Source organism: Lepisma saccharinum, chromosome 5 (genome assembly GCF_977018435.1).
Source record: "Lepisma saccharinum chromosome 5, izLepSacc3.1, whole genome shotgun sequence".
NCBI lineage: Eukaryota > Metazoa > Arthropoda > Insecta > Zygentoma > Lepismatidae > Lepisma > Lepisma saccharinum.
The window spans coordinates 17,705,016-17,718,120 of NC_139233.1; the positions used below are offsets into that span (position 1 = coordinate 17,705,016).

Sequence of the window (13,105 nt, forward strand, 5' to 3'; positions counted from 1 at the left end):
CGGTATGTGATTTTCGGGATCATTTGCCTACTTTCGATCTCTCTCTCCCCATACCAACGGAATTATGGTTTGGAAAGTGATGAAAGTGTTGAAAAGTATTACGTAGAACTGAGGGCAGTCTGTATAATTATAGCCTGACAAGTTAAGTCCCGATATGCGCAGATCGCTGCGGAGCACTTCCTATTACGTCATTCTCCCCCACCACTTTTCTACGTACTGGTCTGTCGAGAGTGCGAGTGGTGCCAACTCAGCAAAATTAATCTAAAACAAATATGACAAACGATTTTTACTGTGTGGATTGACGGTGCCGGCTCATATCAGTTTATCAGTGGTTCATTTGATTTAATCCGGTCTTTGAAAATGCGTGCGGTGCGCGGATCGTAAACTGTAGTATTAGGCAGGTGCGTTAAGGTTTATAACGAAGAGAAACTTCTGGACGAATGACTTGGCGAAAGGTGAGCTGAATTTCTGTACTCCGACAGGTAGAAAACAACCCAGGAAAAATCGAATACAATTTATTTAGAGAAAATCCTCAGACCATTCCGCTCCCTCCAAGTTGCAACACCGCGAACCAACGTCGCTGCGGAGAATGGAGTGAAGAAATGTGGTGCGAGATGCGCAACAGCTATTTCCAGCGTCTTGTTTGTCAAGTTATAGCAGTTTCTCCCTGATGATGTAGTGGTAATAACGTTGACGCCTTATTAGCTTATCTGTGCAAAAAGTGGACTTAAAACAAAACTCAAACAATCTGTATAATTAACAAATCTACATGTTCTCGAGACTAGAGACCCCGAAATCAATATTGCTCTAGCTCCACCAGAATTCTCTTGGCGGCTCAACCTCGTTGAAATCAAATTATTTTGTTCCACGAAGTTTCACGAAAACATGACGGTCTTCGTTAAGGTTCTATTTATGAACGATTTCTACTCTCTCGTGACAGTTCCTCATATAAGAATAGCACTCTTTGTATCAAAGTAATCAATAACTATTTGGTAAGTACGAATGAGCACTTCGATTTCGTATGTAACTAGTCACGTACGCTCATTCAGGCAATTTTTGAGGATGCACGTAGAAACTTTACTCGCATGTGGGAATTGTGTAATGGACTCTCGTAATTACCATTCATGGATTGTGTGACGTACAGCTGCGAGCTTTATCTGATATCACACTAATTGCTTTCTTTCCATTTTATACATTACGATCCCATATTTATTTATTAATAGCAGCACTAACAATAATGCATGTAAGGGCCTCCCCCATGGCGCAGTGGTAGCGTCATTGCCTTGTAATCAAGGGGTCCCGGGTTCGATACCCGGTGGAGGCACAAGTGGATGGGATCCCACTTTAAACTGTAGGTCCAGTCCCGATTAGCCTTACTGTGCATAAAGTGGACTTAAAACACCAACTCAAACCAAACCAATAATGCATGTAGGCCTATTCTCTGACGTGCTTACATGACGTGCAAAGTTAAGAAGAAAGCTGATGTAGAAAAAAAAATTTAAAAAAATACAATTCAAACGATCTTGTATCTTCATTACGTATATTGACAAAGTAGCATGTAGACAATTTCTGTTGCAATTAGACGACATGTATATTCGAAGGGACTGAAAATTTCTCGGCAAGGCACTTTCTCAAAATACACGTACATATGTTATTTTGTCATTGTCACGGTGAAGACTGTTATTTCATAGCGTAACGCGCCAAATTGCAGAAAAATAAAACAATTGTTTTAAGTCAGAGGGAACATTGTCGGGAAGAATATGGAACGGTATTCCGTTCTTGCAATGTTCCCACACAGAATACTCCGGGTTCGATACCCGGTGGAAGCACATAGTGGTTCGGATCCCACTTTAAACTGTAGGTCCAGTCCCGATTAGCCTTACTGTTCATAAAATGGATTTAAAACAACAATTCAATCAATCAATCAACCACACACAATACTGATTGTTTCGAATCCGACCTCTTTGGTAGAGACTGGCTAGCACAACGCGCTCTACGGCGCCAGTGGTTCCGAGTTCGAATCCCGCCCTGAGCATGGGTATCATTGTAAGTGTCCCTTCATCAATTTCATCATATCATCAGTCATCCTCATCGTCGTGATTATTCAAAAGTGGAAGCAAAGACGATAAATAACAAAAATTAAATCAAATCTAGGATACCGTACGTGCATTTTAACATCTTCCCACGTATCTTTGGTGTGTCACTGATTTATACAAATATGTTTTGAGTCGCACACCAGCACATTTTCAGGGATACGGTTTGTTTGGCACATCTGTCATTATACCACATATCGACAATTAATTTCTAAAAATAATAACATAATCTATTTTTCCTGCATGTTATAATTATCTTTTAATTGGGGTCAAATCGTTAGCTCCAGATGTATAGATGTAATAAATAAAAATAATGATAACTCACAGTCGTCAGAAGCCAACACCAAACGTTGCAGATGGGTGGGTGTGTGTGTCTGTGTGTGTATAATTATTATTACCACTTTTGAATTTGATGATTCTTTTGTTGCATGAAACCTAACCCGCCTTCATTTTCTCTGGCATTTCACGTGTCAAGGCAAGGCTATTCACCTTCAACAGTGGCACGTTTTGGGGTTGCGCAAACACATTCATTACGAGAGCTTGTCACTCTCTTTACGATAAGATCAGCTCATCGATAATAATTATATAAACAAAACGATTGTTAAAAATCAATTTTATCTGTATAAAATCAGATGCACGATGGTGACAATATTAATTGGTAGTTCACCTATCTATGTAAGACCTAATTGTACAGTCACGAACATTCCTGAGGTCTAATGTCCTTACTGATGGGGTCGTTAAACCCGGAAGTGGATAGATCTAGCATGAAGATAAGTACATTTTAAGGATAACCTGTTATTATATTTTCTGGTACAAATGGTATCTCGTCTCGCCACCATCTATACTAGAAAATATAAGAAAATACACTAATTATTAATTAAAACCTGAACTTTCATCTTGTGAATCAGGATACTTACCTAGTTTTCCGTCTCGTCTCGAGGCCAAAATGCTTGTCTATGACCGTATTCTTATTTTACCTATTTTGCTTTTGGCTGATCGCGACAATGAGGATGAATGATGATTGGATTATATTGATGAAGGGACACTCTCAAAGAACACCCATGCCTGGATTTGAATCCGGGAACTTCGGTAGCAAGTTCGTAAAGGGCTCCAGTCACCGAGGCAGTTGTTAATTTATTTATTTACTTATCACCTTTTTTAACAGAGCTCTTTCTGTAATTACAATAGGCGTAGATAGAATTTCAAAAATGAAATAAAGTAAAACGTATATAGTGACTATAATCACTACTCCAAGCTATGAAGCCTTCCCGCTGGCGCAGCGGTCGCGTCATTGTCTTGTAATCAAGGGATCCCGGGTTCGTTACCCGGTGGCAGGGTGCGAAATCCTGGAGGGGATTTCCCCCCACCATCAATATTGCCCTCAAAAATCCCCCCCAAACATTTTCGGGGGGAGAGTTTTTGTTACAACTAACAAGAGATAAACAATTACTTTTAATTTCAAATACACTGTACTAAGAATAATATCGAATACATACACAAATTAGTGTAGTTGTGAGTGTTCAATGCTTTTTCTCTCTCAAGAGATCATTAACAAATCTACATCAATAACCACAATAAAAGCAAAACAAGAATGCAAAACAATAATTACTATGAAATCTAATGATTTATATTAACATAAAGCAAAAACTTAATAAAAAATTACACATAACAAAACCACTACAACTATTTCTTCATTTATTAATATCTTTAACCAGTTAGTAAAGGACGTAGTTTGCTACTTTATAATATCTGATATATTAAAAGTAGCAAATTTATTTATTCTTTGGTAATTAATAATAATAATATATTTTTAATTTAGTAATTTAATTTAGTAATTTATTTTTACTTGTAAAAACATTATAAATATGTATATCGTATAATTTATATGTATGTTTGTGGTGAAGGGGGTTCGTAGATGAAGATCTTTCTCCCCCCACCAGTCTTAAATGATATCGCACCCTGCCCGGTGGAGGCACATAGTAGTTCGGATCTCACTTTAAACTGTAGGTCCACTCCCGATTAGCCTTACTATGCATAAAGTGGACTTGAAACACCAAATCAATCAATCAATCAATCAATCCAAGCTATGAAGTAACACTCGACAATAGACCGGAATACACAGAACCCACAGGGGATTGTACTGGTTGTGTATCCAGGCGCCAGAACCTCGTTGACCGTCAAAATGCGTTACCGGGGTGTAGTATGTGCAAGAAAGGTTGACTTTCCAGATCATGACCCCTTACACGCACCCAAGCACACCTCAACATGCCATGAAAGAGTATACTACTGTGGGGTATGAAAGTAGGGGCCCAGCCCACACATTCTCAGCATCGGCCATTTGTGAATGTGATGTGGTCAGCACCAGACTGCAGTTGATTTTACCACCATTTACACATATTATTCTAAGCTTAGAGTAGGCACAAAGTCGGAAAAAATCCCACTTGATACCACTCTCCCCGGGAATCGAACCCGTGTGTCCTGCGTAGCAGTCAGAGGCCCTACGGACTTTCTTCCTAACATGTTTTTCTCTCTCAATTTTCTATTTCCTTTTTCAGGACAAACCATGTCTTACCGGATTCGAACCCGAGACACCAGGCGTCATAGTTCTCTGTGCCAACCACTCGGCTACGGAGGTTGACACTGGACCACGTGGTTCTTGTAACGAATGAATAATTTCTTAAAGTTTACTTCTTTAACCTTACGTTTTGATTCGGTGAATTTATAGTACAATGCCACTTTGTGTATATAATGTCCTCTGTGAATTAAGGTTCCCTAACTTACGTACAAAAAGTCTAAATTATCATTGTTCAACAATAGTTCATTCACACTGGCATTAACCGTATTGGAGAAGAACAATGATACCTATGAAATTACATGTACGCCCTTCCCATTAACCGTCTTCAGCATATTGACATAATTTATGTCCTTGTTGACAACCAGCGTGACAAGGCTATTATAGTGTACGAGAGCCATTAACCAAGATGTCTACCCGCAAAACAAAGAACAACACAGGACCGTAACACCTGAAAATAAATAGCTTCGCGATCATCTTCTGATTGCCACTAATTGCATTTTCGCTTTGTCTAATTCTGCGAAACACCGCCTGCCTTACATGACGCTCTCGGCGTGGTATTTCAAAATGTGTTTTCGTTTGAATTTATCAGAGGCTCATTACAAGGAAAAAATGCAATTACGCAGACTGAAAAAGAGAGATTTACACAACCTTACGTAGGATATTTATTTGCTCGCACCTGGTAGGGGACTTCAGTATATAAAGAGGCAAAAGTGCTTCGCTCTTTGCCAATTCGACTGGGCAATGTGTTAGTGGAAGTGTGCATTGTGAACGCAAAGCATCATGGGAGGAATCTGGATTTTCTTGTTGGAAGGTAGGTGGCCGTTGGGATTGTTGATCCCTGCATTGTTCTAGCTAGAAAATCGTTTCTACAAATGGTGATGGAACCTGGTACGTGCCTTAGGAAACTGAAGTACCAGTAGCACTGTTAAAAAATTCCATATCTTTGAGGAGGCGGCATCGTAAAACCTACTGTGGGTTCACCGTACACTCCTGACTGGCTTGAAATCGAAATAAACATGAAAGCATTAATTTTGCCAATCATATTACGAGAGAGTATAGGCTAATTGTTTTCATTTGTGATAATACTAAGTGATATCCACTGCTACACAATTCTTATATTGTATTTTGAACTAGAAAATATGCTAGCATTTTTCAAATCTGTGTGAATTTGTTCTCCCCTTTGATCTTCCTTTCTCCAGACGATAGTTCACCCCCAGTTTTCTACGAAAATCTCACGTAATTTTAGCCACAACATTTCTTTCTCGTTCTTGTCCGAATATTCTTTCAAACGTTTCATTTCAACTTTATTTATAAAGCGTTATGTATCAAACGTCATCGTATATTTGCCCAGCACAACAGGAAACTACCCGATACACTGGGACTTCGTTGCCCGAGAGCTAGTCAACAGTGATTCGTATGATAAACAATCGCCAGTGCGCACTAATACGTTGCAACATGTGTGTTTCATTTTTACGGGCAACAGTTCCGTCACCTTCAAAATGGAGCATGCCGTAGTTTTTTCCTCGCTGTGATTTAAAAGTTGCCAGTACGCACATTCCCGTATGAACTCTTACGTTCTATTCCGGTAATGAAAAAGTGCCTCTGCTTAATCCCGCAAATCAGGCAACTATTTTATCGCTAGTGCGCGCTTGACAAAAGTTCAATGAACTATTTTTCTCCGTCATTAACGAATCACCCATTTTTTTAAATCGCTGCTCCGCGCTAGACCTAAAGGAAGTCACCAGGGTTGTCTCACCCATCAGAAGATTTCCCAGACAGGAGAAAGCTTCTCTTGCATTCGCGGACCTCCCCGATAGCGTAGTGGTAACGTCGTCGCCTTGTAACTAAGGGGTCCGGGTACGATACGCGGTGGAGACACGTTGCACAGTTGTTCGGATCCCACTTTAAACTGTAGACCCAGTCCCGATTAGCCTATCTGTGCATAAAGTGGACTCAAAACAATTCAACTCAGTTCAATTTAATTCTTGCATTCTCGGGCAAACGGGTAGAACTATTAGCGCGCTGTAAGTAAATAAATACAGGAATCGAAGCAGTGCTCGAAGTGAGGAAGGATTGGTATCCCCCTAGCAAGCAAAATATGCTCAAAGCCTTCCCCCTCCCCAGCTCTCATACTCACTATGCCAAACCATAGGAGCATCTCCCCACCTAGCTCCAAAGCTCGACCAAACATCCCTTCAACTAAGATTTTTCACTTTATACGCTGAATCGAAGATTGGTTTGAAGGAAACCCAAAAACGAAAGATGAAAATGAAAAGTTTAAAAAATCAAATCCGGGCCATCTCCGATTACCTAGATGACCCAGAGCATACACCACTGAACTGTTGGAATGAATCAGTGGGGTATTTTGAAAATGTGACCTGGTTTTACCTGGTTTATTATTTAGGTGTTGTATATCTTTATCATACCTGATAGAAATAATAGAAATGAAATTAAACACTAACGCAGGCATACATGTAAAACAAAAACAGAAGTTCGACAACTTCAAATTTTGCTGCAATTTTTACATGTGTGAAAAAATTGTTATAACGGCGCTAAACAAGATAACATGGGAGAATAAGCCACTGGAATGGATAATGGAACCAGTTTCGAACCGGGACCTCTGGTTTGGGTTTCGTAACAGTCTTCTATGACTTCACGGTTATTAAAAATTCAGGCGGTCGTGATATGCTTGCTCTGTGTTTTGGCCGAAATTACTGTAATTTCGTTCGTAGTTAGTCTTCGAATCAAAGGAAATCGATCAGGCGAAAGTTATTTTGTCTAGAAACCACTGAAATTATTGATAACTTTGGTCCGTTCTGATTTTACCCATTGCATTGTTTCTTCTTCAACAACTTCCCTATCAAATTTGAGTTCAAATACCAAGTGGTTCCACTTGTATCAAGTTGATTTTTTAGGACATCTTCCAGTCAGAACCTGCAAGCCTGCATACTTTCAAAGCATATGCACGTTTCATCATCACTGAAACTTTGTAAGTTGCTTCTAATTATCGTATTTGCAGGTATATAAGACGCACTTTTTTCCTTTAAAAATAGTTCTGAAAATGTATAGGGTGCGTATTATATGCCGCTACTCAGTTTTTGATTACTTTCATTTCTGGAAATTTTCTCTGTTCCGAGTTGGATGGTTTCTTTCTTGGGGTGTGTGACGAAGAATATGAAACTGTATTCTTTCCTAGTTAGATTAGGTTAATTATTTGTTGCAAGTAGACCTACATATTACATTATATTTGAAATACCTACTGTAAATTAATTATACATTCAGTGATAAAGATTTTTCCTAAAAAATGTGTACGAAAAGGGGGGCGTCTTATACGTCGGCAAATACGGCACTTCCTTTAGGTTAGAGTTTGGATTTTAAGTCCACTTTTATGCTAATTGGAGCTAAACCTACAGTTTAAAGTGGGATCCAAATCACTATGTGCCTCCACCGGCTATCGAACCTGAGACCCTCGATTATAAGGCAAGGACACTACCACAACACCATCGGGGAGGCCCCTTTAGGTTAGTAGGGTTAACCACTGTTCGTATTTGTATTTTCTTATTTTACTTCACTTTTCTATCTCTTGGGTTGATCGTGACGGTGAGGATGAATAATGGTGATTGAACAAACCCATTCCTGACCAGGATTCGAACCAAGAACACCTGATTTCTAGTGCATTATGCTGACCTCTCTGCCACTGGGATGGCACTGTCAGTTCAGATTAAAAAGAAAAACATTACATAATGTATCGTATCTAATAAAAGTGAATTGAAGGTGACTCCCTAAAGTGTAGGGGATAATGCTGTTGTCTTGTAATGAAAGGGTCACTGGTTCAATTTTCAGTTGGAGGACCTATAGCACATCCAACCTTAAAACTGTAGGTCCAGTCCTGAATAGCCTGTTCATGAAGTGAACTTTAAAATAAATTATACATTTATATATATCATTTATATAGAAATATTATCATTACAATAATAATAGCAATGAAAAATGTACTTTTAAAGGTATATTTAATGAAAAACCAGAGGTCTGAATATATAGTCCAGGTAGAGATTTGAAAATACAACAGAATTTGGAACACTTGTAACATAGGAAATGTCGATTTTCGTCTGCCATTTGGAAATGTATTAAACGTATTTGCTTAAATACAATACCAATTCAAGGTGACAATTTTGGATCAAAATCTCTAAACTCATGAAAGTTATCGTGATACTCCTCCCCAGGGCTTACAGTGAGCCGGAATGCACAGGAACTCTGTTCTGGCAAATCAATTTTGTTTTGGAACTCGATTCCTGCTGCAAAATTGAACATCAATAGTATTTATTTAATACACTATGCAAAAGTCTATCCTTTGTTATATTAATTCTTGTGAACAGCAGATAAAGAGGAAAAGAGAAAGTTCTTGTACTAAATATGTTTTTTGTCAATGGCCAGCCGGGAAATTTAGAAATATAATAAGTGCTTTAAATTAAGATATGAGAACCTAATTTCCTGAAATGACAGATGTAACAGATCTTGTGTTTGATTTATTGATTCACCTTTAGGGATTACAATAATCCATGGTTTCCTCAATTTTACATGATTTTTAACATTTTTGTAAGCAATACAATAATATTTTCATTGATATATTATTATTAATAATAATAATAGCATTGCTATTTTATTATCCATTATTATTATTATTATTATTTAGTAGAAGTAGTATATACTACTATAGTAGCACTTGTGTCTAATAATTTGTGGTTGGCATTCTGGCATTGACTGAAACCACTTTCAACACTGCTCCTCCCCCAACTTTGTCTCTTCCCCTCTATCTATTTCTTAATATTATTATTTATTTTACTAGCATATTATTCAAAATCTCATTTCTGTTGCAGGTAAGTTGCATATTTGAATTACATGTATTTTACTGTATTTTGTCAGAAGTGTAATAAACTGTACCACCTTAGTAAGTAGTACTAATATAGCTCCTTCTCGTTGTTCTTACAGGTGTCTTCCTTCTAGCCATAACGGCTCAAGCAATAGGTAAGTTTATAATTTCTATATTTGTTTACATTCACTTGCTGCCATGCCTACACTTTTATGTTGGCCCAGAACCACGAAAACGTCAGGTTTGCCTTGCACAAACTATATCCATGAAGCCCTTGTATTTTGAAATGTGAAAATAGTGACTATTTCCGTTTCTCGCTAATTTTGTACATTTAATTACATACATATAATTATAAAATATTATCATGTATTGTATACACCTGAAAACAGAGGGTTTTGCTGTTAACTCAGACAAAATTTGGCACTGTGTGAAGAACATCAAGGCAAACAACTTCTTTTCTTAGTAACACTGCAAGTTGAGGTTTTGTATCAGTGCTACAAGTGCTTGAGAAATACATATATTTTATCATGTTTGTATCCAGCCCAGTCAGGGCCACATTTACGTGGAGGCTATTTAGCCTGCAGCCTATGGGCCCGCACCACAAAAAAAAACAACTGTTTAACTGGCTTGCATTTGCCTAACATGTTAACATAAAATTACAATATGTTATTTTTAAAAATAAAATATTATTTTCAATTGATATATTATTTTCAAAAAATTTGCCTAACATGTTTACTTAAAATTACAATATGTTATTTTTAAAATTAAAATATTATTTTCAAAAAAATTCCCCCCGGTAGGGCCCACACCACAGGTTCAGCCTAGGGGTCTACAGATGGTAACCCCTCAGTTAACAACATTTTCAGATAGCATCCATCTGTTGTTTAATTTTCACCATGTTAAACCATAGGAGCACCCCCTCTCCCCCTCCAGGCTCAACCAAACACCCCATCAGTTAGCAATTTCTACTTCAAGCACTGGTGCACCCAAACACTACAGATTCATTGTTGACAGCGTGCTACGATACCAGAGGTTCCTAGTTCGGGCATGGCTGTTTGTGAGTGTCCATTCACCAATTTCATCATATTATCAGAAGTGGCAGAAATGCGAAGTAAAATAAACCAATTGAGTCATTCAACCAAAGGATTCATTGCTGCCGCCGGCACTTATTTCTTCTATCAGATACCATGACGTTAGTAATCTATGGAAACAGGACTGTGCTAGCAGAGAAGCTGACAGAATGGAATCCTGAAATGAACCCTTTTGCTCAGTTACATTTCATTGAATGGTCTTGAATGGAGGGAGAGCAGATCGAAGCTGAGTCAATCTTTTCTTAATGAAAATTCATGTGATTAGCTGCAGAGTAAGAGCATTATTACATTCTATCTTCTTTTATAATTGAAGTTCTTGGGGGTAATACATGGTAAGTGACATTTTGGTCATTATTGAGTTATAAAGTAAAAAGAGCCATCCTTCAATTTTTGCATGTAGCTTACATGTCATGCAATTTGCATTGGACTCATTGAATACTTCTGAAATTGATAAATGCAATATGAAAACGATTTATCTACTGCATAGCTTTTTATAAACTTTCTGATTAATAAATTCAAGGTAGTGATTGTTGCTACAATTCTTTTTTTCATTGCCATTGGTTGGTATCTACCCCAATCAAAATGAAGTTCAATATACTGTTCAGCGGCATATACTCTGGGTCATCTAGGTAATCAGAGATGACGCGGCTTAATTTTTAAAAAAAGTTTCTTTTTTTTTTTATTTCTTCGCATATATTCTTCCAAACCAATCTTTGATTTATACATTTCTTTGCTTCCATTGCGTGAATGTTTTCAACCATTTGCCAGCTGGTCGAATCTCGGCAGGGTGAGATTCCACCGGCTTCTTTTAAATACTTTGGTGGGGAAGGAGGGGGGAGGGGGGAGGGGAAGGAAACACTGCTGCTCAGGTGTGGTGATTCCGTGGCCAGGGTAACCTCCTTCTGGAGAGAGTCCACCAGTCACACTCTCCACCCCAGAGCCTTTGCCGCTCCCTCGGCTGCTGCCCTCTTCTGTCATTCTTCCCCGATGGTCTTTGTATCATAGGAGTTGTGTTGTTTACAACAGGGAAATTTCTCAGGAACGGGAATTCTGGATTCATAAATTAAGTACTGAAAAGGGAAGTAGTAAAAATACATCTGAAAGGGAAACAGGGAAATCTGAATATCATTTGTAAAGTAATTCCAAGTTAATTCTCATTTTACATTTGCTTCTGTCTTTCTCATCCCTGCTATTTCAACAGAATCTGTCAATGGGAGAAAGCTTAAATATGAAAATGAAGATAAATAAATTAAAATTTAAACTAAAAATTCAAGAAATTACACCGACCTCTGTGGCTGAGTGCTTAGCACAGCTCCCTACGATACCAGAGGTACAGGGTTCGAATACCCGGCCTGGGCATGGGTGTTCTTTGTTAATGTCCCTTCATCAATTTCATCATATCATCACTCATCGCGACTAGCCAAAAGTGGCAGAAAAGCGACATAAAATAACCTTACTCAATCAATCCAACAGCATGGATTATTTCACTAGCACATTCCTTTCATATTCTAAGTTACAGGTTGTTTCTAGATTTATTATACTTTCTTGTTTTATTATTTGAAATTCTAAATGTAGAATAAATGCAATCACAACAATTAATTGATAGTGGTCACAACAATAAGGTAAAATTTTTCACACATATATTCATAAATCCTGTATGGATGCTGAGGTAAATTTGCTGAGAGACTACAGGAGTGGGTGGATGAATCAAGGGTCTGAGATTACCCACTCGTTAAAACCAGCATACGCCACTGATACTGTTTCAATAATTCTGACACATTTCCAGTAATTTCATCATTAATAACAACTATTCAGTGAGTCCAATAGTTGTAGCAGCAAGATAAACTTCAGACCATTCCTGCAACATTGGTTCTAATGACAGGAAAACTCTGTATAGTTTACGTGTGACGTCAAAGATTGAAGTTCAATGTGGGTGGAGCTTGTGCTTCTGAGCACAGGCTGAATGAAGAAATTGTTTATGAAATAATAAGAAGAAAAATGGTTGTAGCAGCAATACTGACCTAAACTCAATAATGACCAAAATGTCACTTACCATGTTTTACCCCAGAGCCCTTAGATTAATATGTAAACATGATCTACGTATGTGAATCTATGTAATTATAATGTAAACTATTACATGCTTATTTGTTTATAGTTACAGAGTCTGAAGCACATTTGGATCCAACTTACAAGTGTCCAGAACCTTTTGGGTTATCAGTGCATCCTGAATGTAACAAGTACTTTAATTGCTGGGAAGGAACAGCATGGGTTCAGAAGTGTCCCGACGACTGGCTCTTTGACCCAGAGAAAGGATGGTGCAATTTGAGAGCACTCGTTAACTGTGGCAACAGAAAAGTTCTTGAAGTTCCAGGTATGTGAAGAAATTAAATTGGCATGGTGGTAGGATAATACACTTTCTGAGAATAAATACTAATTGATGGCGATTGTGCCTATAAGCAGTGGCACAATCTCCTAT

The 13,105-nt window shown here is 38.0% G+C and overlaps 1 protein-coding gene across 2 annotated transcripts in view; it reads left to right on the forward strand.

The window, feature by feature from the left end:
* The window catches only part of LOC145987681 (uncharacterized), a 195,109-nt gene that overhangs the window by 159,128 nt on the left and 22,876 nt on the right, over positions 1 to 13,105 (forward strand). The window contains exons 1-3 of one of the 2 annotated variants that reach the window (XM_083122221.1): positions 5,408 to 5,479; positions 9,658 to 9,693; positions 12,785 to 13,000. In XM_083122221.1, coding sequence (XP_082978347.1) covers positions 5,449 to 5,479; positions 9,658 to 9,693; positions 12,785 to 13,000 — 283 coding nt within the window. In that variant the 5' untranslated portion in view covers positions 5,408 to 5,448. Of the gene's footprint in view, positions 1 to 5,407; positions 5,480 to 9,657; positions 9,694 to 12,784; positions 13,001 to 13,105 lie in introns of those variants that run through there. The other variant, XM_083122222.1, reaches the window with a different exon arrangement.